Raw genomic sequence first — 27822 nt, forward strand, 5'->3', positions numbered from 1 at the left:
TAATAATGAAAATTATAGACTTTGATCAACTTCCTCTTCATTCGATACTCTTCTTTGAGATCGACATATCTTCATATTGACCTCTTACAAAGGTTGCAATTGTTGTAGTATAATCATTTTACATACAATTCTAAAGAAAACAAAACAAAACAGAAGAACTGTTGAGAAACATAATTTTTTTGACATTAAAATTGTTGTTTTTATTTGCTTAATCATAAAAGCCTTCGCAGTCCCTTTTGAAGCGACTTCCAGACCCCTAATGTACCCATTCTGTGTTATGCCAACAATAATGTCAATAAAAACATTCCTTAATCGAAAGAACTATTATTGTCTTATCAGTTTATTGTTTAGTTTGTTTTTTAAGGTAGGAAATGAAAATATAATTAATCTGCCATTCAAAGGGCACCTTGATTGGTTGATAAAAATAATCTGTATTTCTAAAAGTGTCCGTCTATAAATTCAAACATTCGGCTTTGAGCTTTCCTGATGACGGTAAATTCAGAAAAGCGCTTCGGACGCATAAATTTATAATGTTGTTTTCATTGTTTTTTGTATCTGTATCAGTTAAAGCAGGGTCAGTTTCATGGTTTTCCCCTTTATCATGTTTATGCAATGTACATGCATGACAAATTGAGCAAACATAAAAAAAGTGTCCATAACTACCTACCTATACATACATGTGATCCCTTTTTATTGAATTTAAAGCAGAGTCGAAGGTCGATTGAGAGATATTTTGTAAAATTACTTACATTGTAATCCCAAGAACAAAACTGCAATGCTATATATAGAAAATTTGAAGCCCATCATAAATATTTCAACAAATCTTTGGAAAAAACCCATTGTACAATAATTGTAACTGTGATATTTTATATACAACCTCTTTTTTCTTCTTTGGGATAGTATGTGGTTCAAGCATATGCCTGTTTAGACTAAAATAACAAGTAGTTTTCCGCTTTAAAGTGAAAAAAATGTGCATCAGACCATACTGTCTATAAAAATGTTTAATGCAAGAGTCCATGTATAGGCTATCATCTTCTGACTTCTTGCATCATGATATCTTAGCATAGACTTTATAATCATTGTTATGAACAGCGATAAACCTAATTAATTACATGAGTGTGTATTTGCTTTAAATGGCATGCTACGTAATATATTAGGGCATTTGAAATGTATGATTCAATATCAATTTGTTTGAGCCCAAATTTTGATAGCTGAAATTGTTCGATTAAAACGTTAAACATCTAAAGTTCAAAATTAAAATAGCCCGATTGTCTATGATATAAATCCTAATCACATAACATGAAACTTGGTCAACTGTCTTATGATTTTCTAAGATTGGGAAATGCCAAGTTTTATTAAAATTGGTCAGTCGGATGTTCTGCTAGATATGAGCATCAAAGCATTCCGTTTAGCAAATGACGGTCTCAAATGTCTATCGTTTGAAATTAAGAACATGAATATCGAAGAACTGTTGTTATAATAATGTATACCCCCTGTCTATACGATAGATTACGAAAATCTATTCCCTATACAGACTTTCAGACTATCAGACTTATTTTATTGGCAAATTTTTCTGAGAAATTTGGACGATTAGGTAAAGCAATATGAATATACATGTATATATATGTTAGCGGCAATAAGTGAAATTATTCATTGAGCTTAGGCAATAAGCTAACGCATAGGCATTAAGTTATTGCCTGCAATAAATTAATTTTTGGGATTTTTGTTTATCTTCCAAATACATGCTAATTCGGTGAAATATTCTAGATGAATAATATTTTAAATATTATATTCCAAAAATTAATATAAACTGATTAAAAGATCTTCATTTTTTGGTTTTCAAAACAGAACTTACTCGTATTTCTTTGTGGTATTGCTCTTCAATGGCCAAGCCGCTTTGAACTGGTCAAAAATAGACAACTGAAGATATAAAATTTTGCCAGTCACATCATCTTTCCATCTGTTTTACTGGATGTGTTCATTTAGTAAAATACCCATCTTGTCATTTTCACTTCTTAATCTGGATTATTAGCATTTCAACAACTACCAATTTCTTGAATCTTTGCGGAATATAAATTTGAATCAGGGGAAAACAAAATCATATACCCAAGCAAAAGGACAATGATCATTTGGCAAAGATTAAACTTCCAAAATCAGAAAATAAGGCAACTATATACTATTACAATTTAAAATGGTATGACATTTTCTTTCCATTGAAGCTTTGAAAGACTAGTAACTAAAGTAAAAGAGAATGATAAGGAAATTTCTGAGTTTATGTTTTTTCTAGAGGAACTGTATGGTATTTTGGGAAAAGCACATAAAGAAATATGTCAAAGCGACCTATTATTATTGTAGACCGTAGAAAAAACAGCTTTATAATGGCTTTGCAAACATTTTTCATGATTCCTATGTACTATTTCTTCCATTTTGAGAAAATTATAACATAATAAAATTTGCATAGGGATGGGAGTAGTAGAAAAACACGTTTATCCAAAGAGTTTTACAAAAGAGGACAGGTTTTCAAAGTAAGATGGAAACTATATTTATATTTCGGTGTACCAATATCAACAAAAACAATATGTTACTAGAGCTCTTATGTCAAAAAAATGCCTTAAAGGTGGCTTCTATTTTAGTTTATGTTTTCAAAATATTTGGTGTGCCACATAAACAGCAAAGTGACAAATGTCGTAAATCTATAGCTAACATTATATCTGAATTAGAATACTTATGTGCCAGAACTACCCCGGTAGTTATTGTTCACTTTAAGCCAATACATCTCCAATCACAGGGTAGTATTTAGTGGTCAAACGGATATATTCATGACATGCTCACTGCATGGATGAGGAACAACGAATTAACAGTGGTCAATTGGAATCAAATTCGTCCATTCGTCCATATACAAAAGAATTCTGCTCTACACAAATGTATTTGACGATTACCAGGTACAAATGCTAGAAAAAATTAAAATTGTGAAAAAGGCTGTGTCATAGCTGCGCAGCAGTTGGTAAAAATACATTTCAATACAATTCTATATCAATAAAAAAATAAGAAGATGTAGTACGATTACCAATGATAAAACTTTCCAACCAGTTTACATATATGTTAAGAGGTTTATTCAATAAGTTTTAACATTAATATTTTACTTATGATTTGATTTCATGTAATTGACATTCAAACTTCAGTTCTTATTATTTTATTAATGTACAAAATGCATTTTAACATTGGATAAATTTCTTTTTATTTCCTCACATTTTCGACGTCGTTTTAGGCATTAACATTAATGCCTGGACATAATTTTCAGGATTTAAGTTTAAATCCTAGGATTTAAAGAGTAATGCCTTACATTATTTAGGCAATAGGCTTACTGCCTATGCGTTAGCTTATTGCCTAGGATTTAAGCTTAATGCCTAATTTCACTTATTGCCGCTAACATATAAATACAACGTGTTGCAGTTTAGTTTTAGAAGAAGTCAATGAATTTTTTAAGTGTAAGCTCTGTATACCCATTGGTTATTAAACACGTTATGTGTGTCGTAGAATTGTGACAGATCTAGGTGAAATAAAAGTGATAATGGATATATAAAAGAGAGGCGAAAGATACCAAAGGGTCATTCAAACTCATAAGTCGAAAATAAACTGACAACGCCATGGCTAAAAAAGAAAAAGACGAACAGACAAACAACAGTACACAAAACAACATAGAAAATCAAAGAGCAACACGAACCCTATCAAAACCGGGGTTTAGATAGCAACTCCACACCTCCACACCACGCAAAACCAAAAGACACAAGGAAGATAAACATCAACAATGTATCAAACTAACATCACTCAGAGTCAATCCCATACAATTTTGTTTTAATACATGTAATACTCATGACTTCAAAGACCACAATAAACATTTTAAAACACTGATTTGTAACATTTTCGTATAATTTTCGATATACTTATATATTATTAACTTGTTAACTTGTTTAAAGCTTTTTTTCATGCGTTGTATGTTTCTTATGTACATGTTATGTTTGTATTTTAGCCCGTCTGAGTTTTACCTATTTCAATAATGTATGTGTTTGTTAAATATAAACTCAACGGGAAGTTGTGTATACACCCATTTGTTGCAAGGTCACTATGGTCCTCCACTGTCATTATCTGGCCTATGATTTTCCATTTAAATGGCAACAATAACAATAATGTTTTTTTTTGTTAAAGCTGTACCTTTGACATGTTTGAACTATATTAAGCGATGGTTAATGAAGCAAAGATAGAACCTTTATTTTTTAGTTTGAACGAAACCCGTTGTTGCACAGACTGCCGAGGATGGATACTAAGGAATTCAAGACTCTAATAGCTAAAGGCGATTATGCTTCTTATGAAAATCGTGTTTACCTAGCAGGTGCCTGTAATACTGGGAAGTCTTGTTTGGCTAGTATTTTGATTGGTGAAAAGATTCCTAAGAAATGGATTTCTACTGACGGGCTCTCTATTTACTTTGGAAGAAATGGAATAGACCTCAGGTCCAGAAAGATGATACCACTAACAAAATGTATGGCAAACAGGTTTTTACCTTCTATTTATAGAAAACACGACAAACTTGGTCCCAAAATTTTCCAAATGTTGCAACACCACTCCAAAATTCCTTTATCGGGGTTAAAAATGGCTTTGATTGATTGATTCACTTACTTTATTGACCATGACTCAACGTTAGTACACAGTGAACAAGCGGTGGATACTGGTCCTTTTGGATTATATAATTTATCAGATTTCTCTATAACTTGAACATGTTAAATCAAATTAAATTACGCTGAATTAATTCTTTCTCATCAGGACCTGGTCAAATTCAATTAAATATTCAGAAAGTAATAGCATCGAAAGCTTCCTTATATCTTGTTTATTTTATAATTAGAATGTTTGACACAAGTCACATGAATTTACAAATCCAATTCATGTTAGCAGGCTTTTATGGGTAAATATCGTTCCCTTTCTTTTCCAAAAGGACATCATAGTACATAGTAACTTCAGAACATTCTTGACTTAAATAATAAAAAACGTCCCGACATATTTACTTTTGTCTTCTTGTAAAAACAGTAGTCGCTTCCCTAGCTATTGAGTAATACTCATGACACATCCAACTTTTCCACTTAATATCCGGAAGTGTATAATGGGAACTAATAGCTATTATATATGTGACTAGTGATGATACAATACTGTTAGGTATGCATATGTCATATGTTATTCTGAAGATATGTCATGATCAATATTGTTAAAAAGCAATATGATAATTCAGTTTGACTATGAGGATGAATGGTTTGCATAGTTAACTTGTTACGGCATGGTCATTTTGATTTTAACACTTGCACCATCACATAACTCAAAGGCGAGTGATACTTTTGTGTCAACTATTTATTTTTATCTGAATTTATATATGATGAATGAAATGACAATGAACATCTATGAAATGTTTGTATGTCTACTAGTCGAGATTATCAACGGGAGCTGAGGCTGTTTTTTCTGAGGTTTTTATATGCTGATTGCAACTCAGTGACGCATGCAAAAGAAATATACCTAACACTTCTTTAATTCTCATTGATAGACCGAAATTATCTTAAAATGTTCAAACAGTGTTAATTGTGCTTTTACTTATCTTAGGTTTTTGAATTTTAAGTTTACGTTATATTGATATAAGACCTAATATGGCCTTTGTCTTTGTTCGATTTATCGTATCGATCTGATTTCCCTATTGTTTCTAATAAAAATATTTTTTGTATCAACTCGACGAAGTCTAAAAGTGCGTCTTAAGCGTAAGGTTTCCGGCGTTGGCGTCAACAATGTATTAGATTGTGATTATGTTAGTTTATGGGTTGACGATATTTGATAACAGTTTTATTAGCATAATTTTGACACATCTCATTTTCATGGATATTATTTGGTCCCATCCCCTCAATCATTATTTTTGACTCTGAAATTTGTTCTTACTTTGCATGTTAAAGTTGGGATTACGTCAGTTTTAGGAGAACCAATAGCGATAGGCCAGGGATATTTGGTGAGGAAGTTTTGTAGTATTTACGCATCTCATTTTCAGGGAGATATTTTTCCCTCCCCAACAGTAATGGTCACTTGGCTTTGAATGTTTTGCAAAGTTTACGATTAGGTCAGTCGTAGATTAACCTCTATGTTACAGCTCTTTACTCGTTTTTGTTAGAAATCGGAAGAATACAGTTTTTGAAGTGTTATTTTCATGTTTTTCGTAAATGATGTTTTTTATGCAGTTGTTATCGTATTATTTTGAAAGTCTCATTTCATGAGCCCACCCGCGTATGGTTCATTGTCTTTGAAACTTTTGCATAGTATACATGCTTGTTTTCAGAATGGTCCAAATGGATCCACATGTGGAGTCAATGGTATTTAGAATGCAGCTCTATAAACAATGGCATTTCTCATTCAACGAAGGTTGTTTGGCCCTGTACCTTCAGTCATTAATAATTAACTTTGAAATGTTTGCATAGTTTACAAGTTAAAGTGTGTATCAAGGTCAATTAAAACGAAACCACTTAGGACAAGTCAACGGTATTTTGTATGTAGTTTTATAAGCATTGGCATTTTTTTATTTAGTGGAGGTTATTTGACTCGGCACCTTCAGTCATTGTTAAAGTACTCTAAATGTTTTGCATAGCTAACATAATAAAATATCGCCATTTTTAATTTTAACCTTTGCATTATACTATCAAAATTACATAAAGACGAGACATATCTCTGTGTCAGCAGTTTATTAGGTAGTTTCGACAACAACATGATATTACAAATATGTTCACTGAAATGTACACACAGTCACCCAGTTTGTCCTTTTAACTAGCATTATGGAAAAATCATCAATTCAAAGGTTGATATGAATATCTGATGAACACTTCAAATAAACTTTTAGTATCTCTATTATCTCTTGATCATTGAAATAATTTTTAACTCCAGTTGAAGGAAATATTGCGCAGAAGTTGCTTTTAGGGAATGCTACAGTGAAAATCGAACATGGTGCTGCTAATACCGAATTATTCAAAGATTCCTATAAGGACCAAGAATTAAAAAACGAAGATAAGAAGACATCTGCTCAAAAGGAGAAAAAGAAAACAACAGAAGAAAAACACCAAAAGACAACACGTGACAAAAAAGAAGAGTCATCTTCCATTCCAATCATGACAGCTGCTTCAATTCAGGGGGTTGTGTTAGAAGAACTAAGGACAGGAAAATACGAAGTTGAAATAGCGCCATCATATCTTATAGACTTCGGCGGGCAAAGATCCTATGATATGACTCATCAACTGTTTATCCAGTACCAAGGAACCTTTGTTATCATATTTGATGGACGGTATGGATTACACCAACCACTCAAAGACTATCCACAAGGAGATATCACAGCGGAAGGTAGGCATACATATAATATTATACCAAGAGTGCATGTTTGTCAAATGTGGATCACTCAACAGAAATGTAATGATTTTTATTGTATCTTCTGCAATGTAGTAATGCGTTTTGACAGCAGAGACTGTGTAAGCGATGCTTGTGATATTTGTTTTGTATAAATCTATACATTCCAGAAAGCAACAGTGCTGAAAAGCCATATCTTGCAAACAGATAGCCGGAGCTAATTCTTAGGATCAGTCGGTGGTAAAAGTTTTATGAAAACCAATTACTTTGTCAAACCTCGATGAAATCTTATGAAAATTTGATTAAAGCTTTTTTTGTGATCAAAACACAGTATCAAGAGTAAAATATTTAACAAAGTATAAGTATAACAAAATACCGAACTCTAAGGTAAGTGAAAAAAGTGGGACATCATAAAACTGACAAAATCAAACCTAAATAATTTTGTCGTGAAATTTTATCAAAATTGGGCAGAAGCTTTTTCATGATCAAAATATATAATCCAGAGTAAATGCACATTTTTTTTTTCCTTTTTTCGCATTTTACTGATATAAAGAATAAGGTTTATTTTCCTTTTAACATTAAGATACAGTTAAGGTTTAAGTTTTTCAGACATCAATAACTTTGTCAAATTTTTATGAAATTTAGGCAGACGCTTTTTCACGCAAAAGACGGTGTCCAAAGAAAAATGTTGCAAATATTGTCTTTTTTTTATTTTTCTGAGTTCATTTTTTATTTTATTGATAAATAGACTTGGAAATAATCCTCTTCAAGATCAAGAAATAACACCATACGAAAACAGTTATATTTTTATATTATTTTTTTTAAAAATGAATATAGATTTTGTCAATCAACATAATACATATTTACACTAAGTCTTACAGTAGCTCCGGCTATCTGTTTGCAGTAGCAATCGCAGGCGAGGCACACAGTTTCTTCTTTAATTTCTTATTTGTATACATATATTTGTATTCATATAGTCAGCGGGGTTTAAGAACATCCGTTGTTCGACCTGCTAGTCAAATGCGTTTTGTTAGAATATACTTTTTCACTTTTTTGGTCTTTTTGAAAATGTTGTTTGTGCTGTATTTAGACCCTTCTATCAAGAAATTTGTTTTGCATGCACACGTATAAAAATTGCAGTTTTTATCCAACGCAATCATAGACGCAATCATAGGTTTGAACGTTGTTTTCAATTTAGACTTGTTTATATTTATTTGTTTGGGCTTGTATTATATTTGCCTTCGGGTTTATATAATCCGTGCATCCTATTTCGACTCTTCAAAATACAAGAGTCTATCCTAAATTGAGATGAATTATATAGCCTTCCAAATACCGATTCGATTCCTAACATCACTGAAGATACATTAATTGTCGAAATCCGGATATGGTGTACCAATTTTTGCACCTCATGTTTGCGGTATACCATCTTTTCCGCAAGTTTATTGTATTCTGTTTGGTATTAAATTAGTAATTAAGACCAATTTTGTTACATCTGGTGATCCGGTTATTTGGCAATCGCCATGGCTGTCAGCAGGGTTTAAGAACATCCGTTGTTCGACTTACTAGTCAAATGCGTTTTGTTAAAATATACTTTTTCACTTTTTTGGTCTTTTGGAAAATGTTGTTTGTGCTGTATTTAGACCCCTCTACCAAAAAATTGCGGTTTTTATCCAACGCAATCATAGGATTGAACGTTGTTTTCAATTTAAACTTGTTTGTATTCATATAGATATCCTCGTCCACTGGGTGAACTCAATTTTGCTCTACTGCAAGGAAAGTGACGATATAATGCCAATGATTTTGTTCGCTGCAACACACAGTGACAAGTTGAAAACAGTAAGTGACTAACTTCTACATGGACCTAATGTCTGAACTGTTCAGTTTTCTTAAGATTAATGTGAAAATGAAGGCATGTTCAAACTTATTTGATTTCCAGTGAAACATTGACGAAGTCTAAATAACCCTTTTTTCCTGTGAATCATCGGTCTGTCAAAAGAAACAGTTACAAAGTATAATAAAGACATATTAAAGTCGATCTAACGAGTGAAGCCTCTTTCAACTAATATAACAATTTGTTTTAAGTCGTGTGCTTCTATCACTGGTCAGGTAAAGGGTTGATAGGTCGCAAACATGTTAAAAACCGCCATATTCTGTACGTGTCTGTCCAAATTCAGAAGCTTTTACATCAGTTGTTGCAGTTGGTTTTCTAGTTAGAATTATTGGTTGGTGGCTTTGAAAGCTTACTTTGCCATGATATCATAAACGTCGATTTTTAAAAATTTTACCTAGAACGACAATTTTATGCAGAGTTTTTGGACAAATAGATCGGAGCCAAAATCTTAAACAACCGGATATTTTACATTTATCAACATCATTGTAAAATGCATTTTAATGCAAGCGTAAGATCTCTTTTTAAATAAAGCCTTAGCCTATATCTACATATGAATGGCAATTTCTTAAAATGAGAACATTTTTCAGTTTTACCCTATTTGCATGAAATGAAAACGATTGAAGCTTATATGCATAATATGACAAAATTGTAAAATATCAATATTGATATATGACAGATTATTGACAGATCATCTGAAGAATTGCATTTGGTAGATTCATGGATTATGATTTTTGATTTTGGAATTCGAGGGGCAAACAAATGGCCTTTAGTTAGTATTTTCACTTTCGTTACTAGTATATAAATTCGTTATTAGGCATATTAGATATGCATATAAGACAGTTTCAATTGGCGGAATAATGTTATTAACAATGAGCTATTTTTTAATTGAAATTTTACAGATAACGGGGATAGTCCAATAAAAAATGTGTATATTTCTGTTTGGCGGAGTTCATCAAACCTTTACCTAATTTTCATTTTCATAGTCCATTGGTCAGTGTTTAATTTTCAAAGGACGTCTTTTTATCTATATTTGGTGGATGAAATGATTTGAAAGGTGTACATATTCATCTGGCAGGGTTCATCTGACCTTGACCTCGTTTTTATGGTAAGGTCAATTATCAGATATTAAAGGAAATTGGTCGAATAAATTCGCCGTATTGAACAATTGTTAAGTGAAGATGTTCGTCTTGCAAGGTTCATCAGACCTTAAATCAATTTTCGTGGTTCAATGGTCAATATTAATTTTTTGTGTTCATGTCTATTTTCTAGATACTATAAGCAATAGGTCATTTATATAAAGTATATTGAATAATAATAAGGTGAACATGTACTTTAGATGGGTTTATATGACATCAACGTAATTGTCATTCATCTTGCTATGGTTAAATTTTTTGTTATATCTGTATTAAAACCTTGATCTTACATAATGCAATCTCGGTCAGAAATGTAGGCGTGACATATCAGCGTGTGCTCTCTTATAATATCAAGTTTTAGCAAGAAATCCAAACGTTGATAAATCCAATTTAACCGCTGATCGAACCATGGTCAAGTGTCGTCAAACGAAAATAAATACAGGTAGTGGTGATACATTATTACATGAATGCAATATACACTCTAAAACTGTTAATAACTTAGATTTGGAAAAAATTATTCATGTTCTTGTATTGAATTAACTTTCGTAATGTGTTTCATTTATTCAAATAGGATGTAGAAACAGCAAAAAAGAGGTTCACACAGGAACTTACAACGCTCTTCTCTACCCATTTCAAACACAGACACATTATGTATGACAGAATATTTCTTGTCAATGCAACAAATCCAAAAGATCCAGAAATAGACCTTTTGAAAGACACATTAGTAGATATTGCGTTCAAGCAGACAACATGGGGACAACGGAAGCCGCTTACATGGGTTCCACTTGAGTTACAATTTTCAGAAATGCGAACAAAAAATGTCAGTTTTATATCAATGGAGAACCTTCGGGAGTTAAACCAACTGAACGAGGAATTCACATTAAGTGAAGATAGTCTACAGGATTTTTTAAGGGTTCAGAACTCTCTGGGGAACATTCTTTACTTTGACAATCCAGGGCTCAATAATCTCATCGTTGTACAGCCTACAGCCATGGTGAATATCTTGAAGTCCTTCATTACTGATAAGCATTTTTGGCCGAAAAAGAAAGATCTCAGACGCATCTTAAAGAATATTTCTTCTACTGGCAAAGTCCAAAGAGAACACCTCTTTAAGTTGTGGTCACAACCAAAATTTCACGAATTTGTGCCCACCGATCAACACAAGGAATACATAATACAAGTTCTGGTACACCTTGATATTCTTGTTGTGCCAAAGCACAATGACGTATGTAGCACAAACGATGCAACATATCTGGTACCATGCGTTGTTCAGAGTAAATTACCGGCTGAACTTGTGCCTAGTGAAGAGCAGAAAACCATTTGCATGGCGTATCACTTAAGAGAGAGCATTGTCCCGACTGCTTTGACTTTTAAACTAGTTGCTGCATCAGTTAACATATGGCCCCTTTACCAAATTAATGGACGCGACTGCCTCTACCTCCAATCAGCCATATTAAATATTGACGACAGTAATCAACTCCTGATCTTAACCAAAGGTCAAAGGGTTATAATTTACCTGAGTAACACAGTTTCGAAACATTTGATTTCACCCGATGTAGTTGCAAGTATTCAAGAATGTTTGACATCTGCTTTACATAGGGTTCTACATTTTTATCACGAATGCTTTGGAAAAAGATTTGTCAAAGTTGATGTGGCCAGTCTCTTTGAAGCAGAAGTTGGATTGATATGCAACAAGGAAACCTGTTTAGTTCGTCTGACGGTTGCAAGAGAGAATAAGACTTGGCTGTGTAATAATGGCTCGACACACGAATCGAAATACTGCTTATATTGGTTTTTTGACAAAGTAAGTAGAACAACATGAAATATGCAAACGAAAGTTTTTATCAAATCTACCAGGGAAAGGGTATTTCTAGCTAAATCTTTATACACATTTCAATCAACATTTGCATAAAAAAACATATAAAAATTACCTCTTTTTGGGACTGGCAAATTTTCTGCAGCACAGTGAATAATAATATCATCACCTGAATTCTAGATTGAAATCCCGTTTCTAACACAGAATCCGGAAAGAAAGGGTTCTTTCCTTACTAAAATGTCAAAAAACTTTAATAAAAAATTTCACTACACATATCATCCATGTATACGAAGGTGAAAATCAAAATTATTTTGCCTTCTAGGGTTACTGTTCTATCGTGTACCTGTTAAACTATTTCAGGTACATGCGAGACATACATTCTTTGTTTATATTGTGAAAAAATAATCTATATTTCACAAATACTGAAATTATTCGGTTTTAGTAGAAACATATCAGAAAATTTTTTTTAAAATCTAGTTTCCATTTATCATTTTCTTACTCTCACTTTGCAAAGTTAAATACACTCATATTTGTATTTACCGTATTATATTTTATGATAAATGATGAACATATGATATAGCTTTCATTTCTACTTTTGAAGGAGAAGAAAACATGTAACCCGGAATGCAAAGGTAAATCATTTATTTAAAAGTTACTTTGTGCATGCTACTCAAATGCTCCTCTTTTTGTGGCAATTTAGAAAGTATTAGTCTTAAAAAAAGAAAAATATGATCTTAATATTCTATTCAAATGTTTGTAATTCCATTTCTGTATAATTTTCTTTTTTAAGACTTAAGCCGATAAAGGCCTGATAAATTATATAGAAACCTGTCAAAAAGAATTGTTTAAGGACATGTGTTGTCGTCTTATTGTCCTTTGGTTATTTTGAGTTGCTACATTTCTACAACATTTACGTTTTCCACAGATATATCTTTATTTATACAGACTGAAAAACATTATTGTTTAATGAAACGGTAAAAAATCACATCGTTGTTTAATTGTCTTTATATCCAAAGACTGTGAATTAATAAAAATACGTTCATATCTACTGTATCTGTTTATATCACTTTTCTTTTAAAGAAATATGCATTATGATGCAAATAGGTTTTAAATGAATTTCTACTGATATTGCTAATTCTATACCCACTGATTAGGGGTTATTGTAAAGCAATGATTTACGTTAATGAATAAATACTGATTTTAACAAAGGATGTCAAATTACATCAGAACATATATGCCCAGTCAACGTGAAGAGTATGCTTTGTTGCACAAATATGTCCCTGAAAGTAGAGATTTCTACACAGAATTTTAAAATGATGAGAAAGAAAGAAGTGGTTCGCATCTGATGAAAGTTATTCTTGTAATTTACGAACGGAAATCATAATCTTTTATTTGTTACCATCACTTGATCGATACCATGATGCATTTTATTTATAAACATTAGATTTATAAAATTGAAAATTTACTCCATCTTAGGATAAAATGACGTAGGCATAGTTAAATTGAGACAAATTTTGTTAACCTTTGTATGACCTTTTGATATCCATGCTCTAAAAAATGTATATTTTGGCTTTCCAAGTATTTGGTTACAAACGTTTCAGATGCTGATAATTTCTGCATCACTTATTACGGATGTTTAAACTTGCGACATAAGTAATTTAAACGTTTTGGAATACAATGCTTTTTTAATGGGTAGATCGATAGATAGTTTATTCTCATAAAACCGTGGGCGATGAAACATGATTACATTGGAATGAAAAGAACAGAAAGAAACCAAGGTAATGTATAAATTGGTTCACCTGTCCGGGCGTAACTAATGTGTGTACAGAGACCCTATATGTAAATATATTTAAATTTAATATTTTGAATGTTGATTAACTGAAAAATATTATTTTAAGGGCTAAACACCGAAGCTCTGTCACTACATCCAACTGACAAACATTTTGTGAGATTGGCGGAACAAATCAGTATTGCCGTATTTGACCAATTCATTATACACCTTGGATTAACACGAGAAGAATGGGAAACAATAGAATATCAGTTCACACGAAATGGGAAGCTCGGGATGCAATTGATGGCACTGTATGAGTGTGAAAAGAAGAAAAAACTTACTCAAACAATGACTTTGCAGGACTTATTAAATGCTCTGAAGGGAATAGATCAACATCATTCTCTTTGTCAGGTACGTCAGAATAATTCAACATAATAAAAGAATCATATATTTCTATGTAGATTACCTATGTCTTCTAAACGTAATAAGACCATTACATGAGTTACAGAATTTATATACGCGCCTTGTTCTTGTATACAAATGTATGGATCTAGATATCTATAACATAAAAAAGAAAAAAAGTTTGTAATCAAAAACCAAATTTGAAGAATGCAACAAGAAAGAAAATATGAAACAAGAACATTGCACAATACGTTACACAGAGCAACATGGATCTTACAACAATGGGTTGGTGAAATCAAATTGAGAAAATGCAACATGAAAGGTAGAAACTAATAATCGTGTCTCATGCCTACATATTTACCTTTTAAATGGGGAAATTTAAATACCATGAATGAATTTCTAATAAATAATTAAATGGTTTTCATATATTATACAACAGATAGTCAGAGAAGAAACCAATTTAACAGGTGAGTAAAATTAAACGGAAAATACAATTAACACTTTATAAATGGTAACATAACATCAATAAATTGACATATCGTATTAACGTTCACTGTGTATTGAAGTTAAAGAAGTCTTCTGTCTTACATATACATATATGTTGTTACTATAACAGAGTTTTAAACGTAAATACCCTATTCATAAACAATGTAAGATGCGTCGATGCAAACACTGTGTATAATTTAATGACGAATTATTGAATTTGTTTCAAAGGCATTGCTGAAAGTATATTACAAGAAACTCCTTCAGAGGAAATTTTGAAGAGCTTGACGCAGCATCTTGGCAACTGTGTTATTCAACTTGGTATTGAATTGGGACTCAGCTTTAACAGTATAGAAGAAACTATGTACAACCATCCAAAGGAAATGTATAGTCAGTTATATAACATTCTCAAGAAATGGCGACAATCCAGCAAAGACAAACCATCGGTATATGTACTGATGAAAGCCCTTCGGCGAACGGATGCTGGTGGATTAATCTTTCTGCGAGAACAGTACCAAACTTCCTGAATGTCATGCTTTAAACAATCAACCAATTCGAAATGTTTTCAATTTTCGACCATACAAACATTGGACCAGAAGGGTTCTAGAAACTTATTTATGAAAACTTTCTTCTTGTTATTGCATTGAATTTTAACATCTTACTTGTTAGGTTTTGTTTATATTTTGTTGTTGTTTTTGTATATCATATTCAAGAAGTGACATTTTGGTCAAATGAAATCTTATTCAAATGAAATATTGGAAGCATAAAAGATGTATAATTTTATTCAAAAGTAACAAAAAAATGAAAATGTACTATAGTGAAAATGTGAATACCAGTGTTTGTTTTGTTTGTTTGAATTATTAGTTATCATGTATTAAAGTTCACATGTTAGGACTGTACAATTTCTTCACAAATATGAGTAAAACAGCCGGAAACGATTTCAACCGAAATATAGTATTGTATTAAATGCAAAGCAAAAGCTATTCTCCTCAATTGGTATTCGAAGTTCATCATCGTCGTCGTCCATCGTGGTACTTTTTTATAACCCAAATCTTCTCCTCTTAAACTACAATGGAACCAAACTTGGCCAAAATCGTCCCTTGATATCAACAGTGATCAGGCTAAAAATGATCCGATGATCAACATGGCCATCAAATCTCAAAATTAAACATAGGAGTAAAATGTAAGCATTATCTTTTATTTCAAAAACTGTTAGACAGAGGATATCTATCGCAAAGAAACATTTTTAGAATGTCAAAATCTGCTGGAACTAATGACAATAACAGTTTATAAAATGGTTCCGTCTGAAGCGCTTTTCTAGATATACCTTCATCATTAACTTTCATACCAAAACTTTAACAGCCAATGATGTATAACTAACTAAACGCTCGAAGAGGTTTCTGTTCACAAGGGGTTTACTAAATGTATTAAACAACTCCTGCATTATATGAGTTACTTGCCTTAATTAAGGATTTTTATTAATAAGTTAAAAGTTTTGCTGTAATGTTGAAAACAATAAGAGATAGAGAGAAACAGTAATAACAAAGATGACCGTCAAAATAAGACCTACAAATAAGTAAACATTGCCGAAATTATCGGTGACCTCTTATATGAGTTAGTTTCCTTAAATTTAGATTTTTAGCGACTCATCTTGGGGTTTTGTTTGCAAAACCTTTGTAGATAACGAAAAACTATAAAAAGCAAAAATAATCAGCAAAGTAAGATCAACAAATAGTAACGGCTTAAAGGAAATTGACATTGATGATTGACTAATTCTAATGTTGTTGTTTTTTTTTACCTCATATGATAAAAGTATAAACCAAACTTTGATTATCAACGCAAATTCTACACATAGGTCAATATTATTGACATCTTCAATCGACTAATTTTCATGTTTGCTTATTATCTTAAACATGTTAAACTGTTATGTATAGATGGAAACTTGACACAGCATATTTAATTAGTAAAACGAGGTTTCCATTCTACATAAATATCCTTTTGCATTTTGCAGTTTTCTGGTTAGAATTACCGGCTGCTTAGATCCGTAAGTTTGGAAAAATTAACGCATTTTGGTATATCTTCATAAATGATAACCCATTCTAAACATGCTAAAGATTGAAATTAATCAGACCATATTTTTGTAAATCACAAAGATAAAAAATGATATTCACTAGCCTAACAAAAAACTTTTATCAGAAAATGTAATGTAATACGGCAGATACCTTCTTGAAAATTCCAATTTTTGCTTAACTTTGTTAAAGTAGATTTATTAGTTGTCGTTCAACTCAACTTTGAGGGGTATGTATTTGAGATTTGGTCAAACATTTTATTTTATAGTATGTGTATTGTACAAAGACAGTTTGTGTTAACAGATATTTCTTGGAACTGTATTTAGTTATTCTATCGAAAGGTTTTGCCCATTAATTTCCATCTATTGAAAAAGGCAGACCTATAGTTTTGCATTCTTAATCGCAAGATCATTGAATCTCACTGTTTCATAATTCTTTCAGTGGATATTTTCTATCTAAAATTTTCTATTTTGTTCTGTTATTGAATAAATCAAAGTACAACGACAGTTTTATTCTTGATTTCTCTTGAATTATGTTAAAATATATTACCTTTTAAAATGAGCTTTGGATAGTCGCCTTACAAAAATACTGATGTATGTAAATAAGGATATATAGTATGATTGCAAAAGAGATACTATCCTTCAGAGTCCAAATGAGTTGGAGGTAAGCAATTATACCGTAAAGTCTTTGATAATGAGCAAAAACAATACCGTATAGTCACATATATATATATATATAAAAAACATCTGAATAATAGTCAACGATTTTTCCCACGAAGGCGCTGGATCGTTACGAGTAACGATACATGTACACAATAAATAAATTATATAAACGCCTAAAAAGTGTACACAACAACACCAATAACACAAAAAGGAACTATAAATGTAGTTATTTATAAATATTTCGGATAACAGATATCCTTCATCAGTAAATATGATTGTGATGTTGAATGAATCATATATCAGTCTACGAAGATTAAACTATAAAAATCTTGAAATTTATACAATAAAAAAGTCAAACCGAACATCAGGTAAGACGCTTGCACAATTCTAAATATGTGTTAAACACGACATAGGTTATATAACTAATTTAAATTGGTATATTCAACAGATTTAGTTTAGAGATGAGTAAGGTAAAGAAATAGAAACAGAGACTGTAATAATAAGTAATATAACCCAAATGTGAAGCACTGCATGGAGTCGAACTACATCTTTTCATTTATCCCATTTGGTGCCAAAGTTGTTAATTTTCTTATCCAAAATCTTTCCCGAGTGAGTCTATCCTCCCTAGACCAAGCAGAGTTGTGGTCAATGATTGTAATGGTCAGTCGATTGAGATCTGCCTTAGTGTGGCCAGGGGATCTCAAATGTCGACTGAGAGGGAGGTCTGGCTTGCATTGGTAGTCGCTAGGATGACCGTTCATTCGTTTGTGAAACGGCTGTTCTGACTCGCCAACATACTGTTTACGACATTTACACTGTAGAAGATACACAACATTTGTAGTCTTGCAATTAACATTGCAAAATATGGTGTATTCTGTACCAGTGGAGTGACTGTTAAAAGTCTGGGTAACCAGTATTTGTTTGCAAGTCAGACATCGTTTGTTTCCGCAACCCTTGCAAGAGCCCACAGATATATATATATATATATATATACATATATTAAATGACTGAATAATAGCCAACGATAAATCTTACGGGGCGGTGGATCATATAATTATGATACAGTACACTACACAATATAATATATAACCAGTCTAAAGGTGTACAACATCACCAAAAAATAACAATAAAATGAACGAATGTAACTATAAATATTTCGGATAACAGATATCCTTCATCAGTATGATCATGATGTAAAATGAATCTTATCAACCTATTCTGATTATAAAACTATAGCAATCTTGAATTCTATACAAAAAAACAGTTTTACCAGAACATCATAGAGACGCTAGTAAAATTCTACAATTTCCAAACAGGGCGCAACGACATACCTAAAATAAAAATAGTAATAATTTGCGATATGAGCTTACACAACTTTAAAAGTCCAAAGGTGACGACAGTTAAGATGTTACAACAACTGCGTGGAAATACATTCCCAACAAACGACACTGACCGATCTAAGCTTGTATAATATTTCAAATTTGACAACGGTAGAGTAATTAAAACAGAGGCTGCGTATTTAAACATCCCAAATAAATAGCAGTTTGATAATGATAAGAAAAAAAATTGAACGGGACTACGTACTTTTACATCCATCCCAAATGAGTAGAACCCTGTAATTAAAACTAGTATAATTAAAAAATTCCTTAAAAATGTAGGAGTCTAGTACAGAAGCTGGAGTTACTGGAAACAAGTGATGGCAGGAAAATAAGTGATGGCAGGTAAATGAGTGATGGTAGGGAAAATGAGTGAAACATTCTATGTTGTTTTCATTTAAGCCCTCTGGGGAAACTGTCCTAAGCTTTCTTATCCAAAACCTTTCCCGAGCAAGTCTGTCGGCCCTTGACCAACCCTCGTTGTGGTCTATAATTGTGATGGTAAGGTTTTTGAGATCAGCTTGGGCGTGCCCAGGTGATCTCAAATGACGACTTACGGGGAGGTCGGGCTTGCAGGTGTAGTCACTTCGATGACCATTCATGCGTTTGTTGAATGGCTGTTCTGTCTCGCCAACATACTGCATGCCACATCGACACTCAAGAAGGGATACAACATCTTGGGTTTTGCAAGTTACATTACAAAATATAGTGTACACAGACCCAATGGAGTGGCAAGTAAATGTTTGAGTATTTAGTATATGTTGGCAAGTCAGACATCGTCTGTTACCACACGACTTGCACAATCCTGCAGTTGAACCGATTTTTTTAGAGGAGACGTCAGCTCTCACTAATAAGTCTTTCAGACTTGCCGGTCTTCGAAAAGCTAAGACAGGAGGATTGGGAAAGGTCTTGGATAATTTTGGGTGCTTGGCAATAATTTGCCAATTAGCACGGACCAAACGTAAAGGTTAGTAAAGGCAGGATTGTATGTTAAAACAAACGGAACTATTTTACTGCGACTCTTCTGTTTGTACTATAACAGGTCATTGCGGCTGTTATTGTTGGCACGCGCAACCCCCTTATCTATGTCCCAATTTTAATAACCTCGTTTGGTAAAAAATCCGCGAAGTTCCTGTAACCGTTTAGTGACAGCCTCCTCAGAGGAGCAAATCTTCCTTATTCTGAGAGCTTGACTGTACGGGATACTTTTTGTACAGTGGTCAGAGTGACAGCTTTGGGGAGAAATGTTCTGATGTTTATCTGTAGGTTTACAGTAGAGGTCTGTTGATATGATACCGTCCTTTATAGATGTAGTAGTGTCTAAGAAAGATATTTTAGAGTCGGAAATTTCATATGTAAATTTAATTGACTGGTGGGCGTTGTTTGCATGTCTGATAAAATCATCCAATTTTTGTTGGGATTCAATCCATTTCATATCAACATCATCGATGAAATGGAACCAAGACAGAGGTTTAGATAAAGATGTTGAAATAATTTGTTTCTCTAATTTGCCCATGAAAATATTGGCGTAAGACGGTGCCATTTTCGTCCCCATCGCTGTATCGTTTATCTGTAGGTAATTTTCACCATTAAAGGTGAAATATATATATATTCTTTATTGCCTCCAATAGGATAGTGTAAATGATAAACATAATAAACTCAAAATTAAACGATTGAACGAAATAGGCAAATTAAATCAGAAATGTCATGATCAGTTGAAATGAGTAATTGTCAGTAACGGATATTACAGTTATTCTAATCTTGTAGTAAAGTTCCACAAACGGCGTGATTTATGACAAAACAATAAACGAAAAAAAGCATTACATTGGAGAGTAGTGTAACATAAGAACAAAGTGTTAAAATAAGATGGAAAGAATTAATCAGGTCTATACGAAGCACAAAGAAAAACTAACAAAAAATAATCAAAAAACACAAAGTGTCGATCTACGATTACTACAAAGCTAGTTATAAGTCAATTACAACTAGTAAATAAAGCATGTTTTCAAAGACTAAAATATTTATCAGTACACATCCAATAGATTTAGTGTACAGACGTCATAAACACTCTAATGTTTTGTAAAGAGGTATATAAGGATCACTTTAAGATCGAGTTGTGTATTCCAATTAACCGATTTTTGGCGTAAAAAGGTTCTTGTCCGGAATTTCGTAATGATGCGTGCGGTTGAGCTGATTTTTATTACAATAGTGTTTGATGTTGACTTATAGGTAAAGTTTGTATTTTCTCAGGGTGACCATATTTGGCGGAATTACAGCTGACATTTCGTTTTTACTCAGATAATTATACAATAACAAAGGCGGCTTCAGTAACGCATCTACGAAAACAAATTAATGAAAACAACATGTTTTAAGCAGATATTTTTTTCATACTATTAACAAGGAGAATAAGTGTAACAATGCTGCAACAAGACAGTTTGTGGATATGAAATATTAAGAATATGATCGGTTGTAGATCAGTTGAAAGCGGATGGAATATAAGTGAACTTCCAAAGAAATTCTAAAAGACATATCAAAATTCTTGAACAAGTTTAATCGCATAAGAATTATTTTTTGAGCCACTGAATGACAGTATATGTTCTAGAGACTATAGATTCTGTGAAAAAAGGAACGAAATTGTTGTATTCCGTCGTATTGTATATTTCATAAATAAAGTTTACTCAACGTGTGATAAAAATCGGAGGAAATTAGTTTTCCATTTTGTTTCAGTGATGTTATACTCACTGATACTTTTAACTATATTCAAGAGCTAGCATTTTCTATATTTATTTACTTGATAGAGGGTTGCTGCTCAAAAGGAAGCTATTAAACCAACAGTTACAAGTGGTGAAGTTGAAATTCCCCTTCTAAACATTTTTCGGACACCATCACAAGTTGGTAGATTGTTATGGACTATCTGTATCAGAGATGACGACGAATATTTTCCAATTCTGGTCAAGACAATTCCGTCCTCTTTTCACCCTTCCGGAGCAACTGAGATCACCCCCGAGTTTTGTTCGGTTTTGTGTGCCTCAATTTTATATATTGTGTTTTGAGTACTCATGTTTGCCTTTTGGTCTTCATCCGAAATTAAAATAATACAGAAAACAGCCACGAAGAGCAGGATCATTATGACAGAGTCTATGACACAATTGATGAATCCAAAATGATTGATTTGCCAGGTCAACATCAAATCCCAACTGCAGAAAGTTCTAATGATTCATCAGATAAAGATGACTTCAACCTTTCCGATGCTTATCAATCCATGATACCTGATCCTGATATTCATGATTACCTCACAGCAACACGTTTTGATCAACATGATACACTGAAACATTCCGATCTAAATGAAGATCATGATTCATTCTGTAGACCACCGAGTACTAACGAACAAAAACTGCAAGAAATGTCTACTTCAGTAAAGATTTCACCACAATCACGCTTTCGGACATGTAAACAAACATTGAGCGTTCTAATTATATCAGCATAAATTAAAAAGTGCGATCAGTCATATCAAGTAATTACTAGTGGATGAACTTCGCGACTGAGTTTCAATGAATCTTTGAAAACAGGAACGGTACAACGATAAGTAACAAATATTGCTTGAATTTTGGTTAATTATAATGCATCATGAAATATAACTAATTCAAATGTCCTTCCAAAGAAGAACTCCGAACAGCTTATTGTACATACACTCGGAATATAAGTATGGACTACCGGATTACCTAGATTGACGTTCAATTAAACATTTTCAAACTGAAGAACTATTTTGAAAATGGATTACTCCTATTGGTCAACAAAGTATTGCTAAATGCATTTAATTTTCACTCTATCGTCATTATACCAAGTCAGCTTGATTAATATGTTAAACTCTTTTTAAGGCGATCGTTTTATTTATCAAGAGTAGTTTACGCTCTTGATATTCAGTATACTACTTTAAATAAAAAGTGTACCAAGTCTGGAATATGGCAGTTGTTATCAAATAGTTCGTTTCTATGTATGTTGGCGTTTGTATTTGTTGCACTTCAGTGTTCCTGTTGTTCCTTTGTTTTCCTCTTATAGTTGATGTGTTTCCCTAGGTTTTAGTTTGTAACCCGGATTTGTTTTCTCTCAATCGATTGATGACTTTTGAACACCGGTATACTACTGTTGCCTTTATTTGACATAATAAAGTCGTATAAATAAACAGCATGTCAATAATAGTTATTCTTAAAAGATTTTTTATCAAGAAAGATTTAAATAGCAGATGTTTTCAATTTGGTTGAATAACTTGTATAACTGTTTGCGTCGATTAGAAATACTAGTTGACTTTCAATCGTATCTCGCATTGTGTTCATACTTTGCAGTTCTTGTAACATTGTATGATTGAATCTCTATACCAGTTACATCAGAGTTTCTAAAACTGTTTCAGTGATACCTTTTTTATGAATAAGTTAAGAGAGAGAGAGAGAGAGAGAGAGAGAGAGAGAGAGAGAGAGAGAGAGAGAGAGAGAGAGAGAGGTGACGACACAAAGGGACAGTCCATATACCATGTGTCCAATAAAATCAGACAAAACCAGGATAAACAATATTATAAATAACATACCACAGAAAAGTAAGTGTTTTGAAGATTTTGCAAATTATGTTGTATTCAAATCTGCACAGAAATACTTACTGGTTTGGTGTAGGTTGATCATTAATTCCTTAAATGAATTCAATTAAATATGTTTCAGATGATTTTTCAATTGAATATTTTGCTGTATTTTTCAGAATCATTTGTTTATATATTCCATTTGGATGAAAATAAAATTATAGTGCTTCGAATTATTTTAACATTTAATGAAAATGCCTTTCTATACACGAAGGCATCAACAGTCCATTACATTTGCTGTTTTCTCTTTGCCTATTTTATGTTTCACAAAAAACACAAAAGAGATAAAAATCGTCATTGGAGGCCAATTATTCCTAACTACTCAACTGGCGACATTTTGAATTAAGATTTGCTGGATAACGTAGCTCTGTATATATATTGCAATTTTCATGATTTAAGCAAAAAGAAAAAAAAACGCGTGGAAGGTCATCATGGTCATATAGCACTTGTTCGAAGTACACAGATGAGTTAAATAAAGACAACAGTAGCATACCTTGTTCATTACTCATAAATCGATTAAGCGAAAACAAATCCGGGTCACAAACAAAAACCGAGGGAAACACATCAACCATAAGAGGAAAACAACGGAACAACAGAAACACTGAACTGCTACAAAAACAAACGCCAACATACATAGAAACGGACTATTTGATAACAACTGCCATATTCCTGACTTGGTACAGGACATTTTAAGAAAAAATGGTGTGTTAAACCCAGATTTATGGCTAGCCAAACCTTCCGCTTATATGGCAATGTTAAAAATACCGCTAAAATGACAACATTACGTGACAGGAATACAGTACAAATAAGCGCAAGAACACTCAGGACAGAGAAATACATAAATAAATAATATTATAGTAAATTACAACATGTAAATCACAGAATAACAACGGACGGACACCACCCCTTATGAATTTACGACAGAACACCAGTTCACCACAATAGAATTATGAACTGTGCGTAAGAACTGCTATAAGGTATGACGATGATTTCGAAGTTCTGACTTATTTGTTGTTCAAAAGGTCTCTTTATCTGTTATTGTTTTCAAAAGTTTCGAAAAATGCCATGGCACATGATTTCAGTAAAAAAAAACGAAAACAACACGTTATAAATTCCCTGAGTCAATATAGCTTTTCTCTTATTAACCTTTATCAGGAATGCTCAAAGCCGAATATCTGAATATAAGAATCGCAACACTAGAAGAGATTTATGACCACAAAGGACCTAAAATATAGTTAAATCCATCTAAGATCAACTTTGCCTGAGGGAGTTGAAACCTTGGTTTCTTTATATTTTCAAAATTTATCAACGTACTATACGTACTATTTTAGAAAGAATTATTCTAAATCTTGTCAGTACCGAAGTTCTGACTACGTATTCTGAGCTGATGATACCCTCCGGAACTGATAGTCCAACATCGAAGGTATTGACCCAGTGCTGTAAAAAATGAAAACAACACGTTGGAAAGTACATGGGTCCGCAGCGCTTAACTGGTTTCTGTTCTAGTACAGTGGAATAGAAATCCTTCTTACCATCTAATTCCATTCATTGGTTGTCTGTGTCTAAAATAAAAACAAAATAATATCAGGGACACTGGTTAAAACAAGTTTGACATGATAATGTATAAGTTATTAGTTTAATTGGCCAAATAAATCTTCATTCTTTTCCAACAGAAAGTCATAGTGTACTTGAAATTTAGATATGCTTTCCTTTAGTTATTACTGATCTGCTGCTGTAAACGGGAAAACATTTACATTGCATATAATTTATAGCAGAATTTGTATGTGTTATACAACTTTCATCATGTTACTTAAATATCATGTTTACAATATTTTATAAAAAAATTTAAATTATCTATCAAGAAAAAAGTAAATTAACAACAATACCGAACTCCAAGGAAAATTCAAATCGGAAAGTCCCTTATCAAATGGCAAAATCAAAAGCTCAAACACATCAAACGAATGGAAAACAACTGTCATATTCCTGACTTGGTACATGTACAGGCATTTCCTGTACAAATAACTTTTGAAATACATTGCAGTGTTCTTTTCAGATCGATTGGTTGATTGTTCTCCTCTTTACGTCCAGTGACAAATATTTCATGCATGTTGAGGACGACGAGAATAAATCAATTGATATAATAGTATTTCAAATTGTTTAAACATAGTAGGCAGATCCTGCAATTAGAGGTCGTCCGGGATGATGAACATGAGGGTACGATAAATACAAAATTTAGCCTTGCAACCTACGAAGAGAGCTGTTTCAATGGTTCTTAACGTGTTGAGATCATAGTACTCTATATACAAGAGGCATTGATTCCAAGTCCCAATTATGACCGGACGTGGCAGCTAATTTATACATCCCGCACAGCCAAATGGACGCCTTAAAGCCAGTGTTTTACTGACGGTCATATTTCAAAAACACAGTCAAACATTTGGTCATTTTTGGCGTGTGTATCAAAACAGTTGCAATGCCATACCATTAACGAATTTTACAGGTGCCAAATGCAGAGCAGAAACTGTTTACGTTGTCGTGGCACTATATAACAACTTGATGGGGTTCGTGTTGTTCAATGTTTAATTTTCTATTTAAAGATTCGTTATTATTGTTTCTCTTTTCCTCGTTTTTATATTGGCTTATTTTATTAGAACTAATAATTTCGATAGTGTCTCCCTTTGTACCTTTTTCTCTTTTCTTGATGAGCACTGAAAACCGAAAATTCTAAGAAGTTGTTCAAAATCTGGTCAAATATATACCGAGTAGATATACCTTATTGTTTCGAACGACTGTAATTCACGCTTAAACTAATTGTTACTATATATATATAAAAATATTAATTTTCGCGAACCATTTAGGTCACGGAAATTCCATTTTTTGCCATCAGTAAGGAGAGTTGTACAAATAATGTGAATACACAGAACCCCGATCCAATTCATCTTTTGCTAAAAATATTTATCATTTTCTGTTTTATATCTCCTAACATCATTCCATTTTTCTCTAATTTCGATTAAAATATGCCAAAACCTGCAGTAAAAATAGATGTATGCCCCAAATAAACATTCCCCGATTGGTTGAACTACTATGGCGTCGATGTAAAGCAACAAAATCCTCGATGTAAAGCAACGCAAGCCTCGATGTAAAGCACACGCTTCCCAAGAGTAAGGAGAGTTGTACAAATAATGTGAATTCACAGACCCCCGATCCAATTTATCTTTTGCTAAAAGTGTTCATCATTTTCTGTTCTGTATCTACCAACAACATTCCATTTTTCTATAATCCCGATTTAAACATGTCGAAACCTGCAGTAAAAATAGATGTATGCCCCAAGTAAACATTCCCCGATTGGTTGAAAAGCTGTGGCCTCGATCTAAAGCAACGCAAGTACACGCAAAAATTTCCGTTGATATGTTGAACTTCGATCCCGAGCCGATTCACATAGAGATTTTCTTGCGCTCAAATGTAATTCTAAGTGAAGTATACTGGTAAAGTAAAATTATGTTCTTTTACAGAAATATTTACACATTTTATTATTAATGTATTGTCATGCTTCTGCATATTTACGCTGAGCTTTCGTTAAATATAATTCTATACAAATTTTGTTACGTCAAGCATTAAGAGTAAGAATATATTTCGCGCCAAAACAAGAAAATAATCTGTGTCACCAAATAAGTTTATCAGCATCTTTCTGAAATTTTCCAACAGAAAATAGCGTGAATTATAGAGAAATTTTGGTGAGTATTACTTATTAATGTTAAGGTTCTCCAGAGGTGGTTCTCTACACCTTCTTGGCGGTCAATTTAATCCCATTTATCAATTATCCCCGATGGCGATGACACCAAGTCGATTTGTGTATTGAGTGAAAATCTTATCAATTTGATGAAATAACTTCTTCATTAACTGTACATGCAATATTTTTGTAGTTTTTGATAACCGTGCACATTCCCATTGCATGTCTGCAAGATAAATGGGTTATGCATTTGTGAATTGTGTAAGTACAGTAATATTGTGTGATAAAAATTTGTGACGGTCAGTGCGTGATCACGTGACATTATTATTTGTAAACAAACGGGCTCCCCATGTAACAGGTGTCGGAACTATCCATACAAGGTGCAATAAATCTTTTATTTCACTATTTGATGATATTTCTGAGTCTGTTTGTAGGTTTTGCAGATAAGATCATCG

The 27822-nt window shown here is 32.7% G+C and overlaps 1 protein-coding gene across 1 annotated transcript; it reads left to right on the plus strand.

Annotated features, from left to right (window-relative positions):
* Window positions 1–6880: 6880 nt before the first annotated feature.
* On the plus strand, window positions 6881–17484 carry LOC127736743 (probable serine/threonine-protein kinase pats1). Its single transcript, XM_052247322.1, has 7 exons — window positions 6881–7410; window positions 9143–9249; window positions 11009–12241; window positions 12855–12885; window positions 14152–14435; window positions 14866–14893; window positions 15141–17484. Exons 1-7 carry the CDS (start codon window positions 7182–7184, stop codon window positions 15434–15436), a joined length of 2208 nt encoding a protein of 735 aa, XP_052103282.1. The 5' UTR covers window positions 6881–7181; the 3' UTR covers window positions 15437–17484.
* Window positions 17485–27822: the final 10338 nt, after the last annotated feature.

Source organism: Mytilus californianus, unplaced genomic scaffold (assembly GCF_021869535.1).
Source record: "Mytilus californianus isolate M0D057914Y unplaced genomic scaffold, xbMytCali1.0.p SCAF_36, whole genome shotgun sequence".
NCBI classification, from domain to species: domain Eukaryota; kingdom Metazoa; phylum Mollusca; class Bivalvia; order Mytilida; family Mytilidae; genus Mytilus; species Mytilus californianus.

What these genes read in the sequence shown, in the direction of transcription:
- LOC127736743 (XM_052247322.1), top strand. Translation starts at nt 7,182, where the DNA reads ATGACAGCTGCTTCAATTCAGGGGGTTGTGTTAGAAGAACTAAGGACA. An exon ending in AGGAGATATCACAGCGGAAG is followed by an intron (nt 7,411 to 9,142) that starts GTAGGCATACAT and finishes GTATTCATATAG; the next exon opens with ATATCCTCGTCCACTGGGTG. An exon ending in AGAAGAAACCAATTTAACAG is followed by an intron (nt 14,894 to 15,140) that starts GTGAGTAAAATT and finishes TTTGTTTCAAAG; the next exon opens with GCATTGCTGAAAGTATATTA.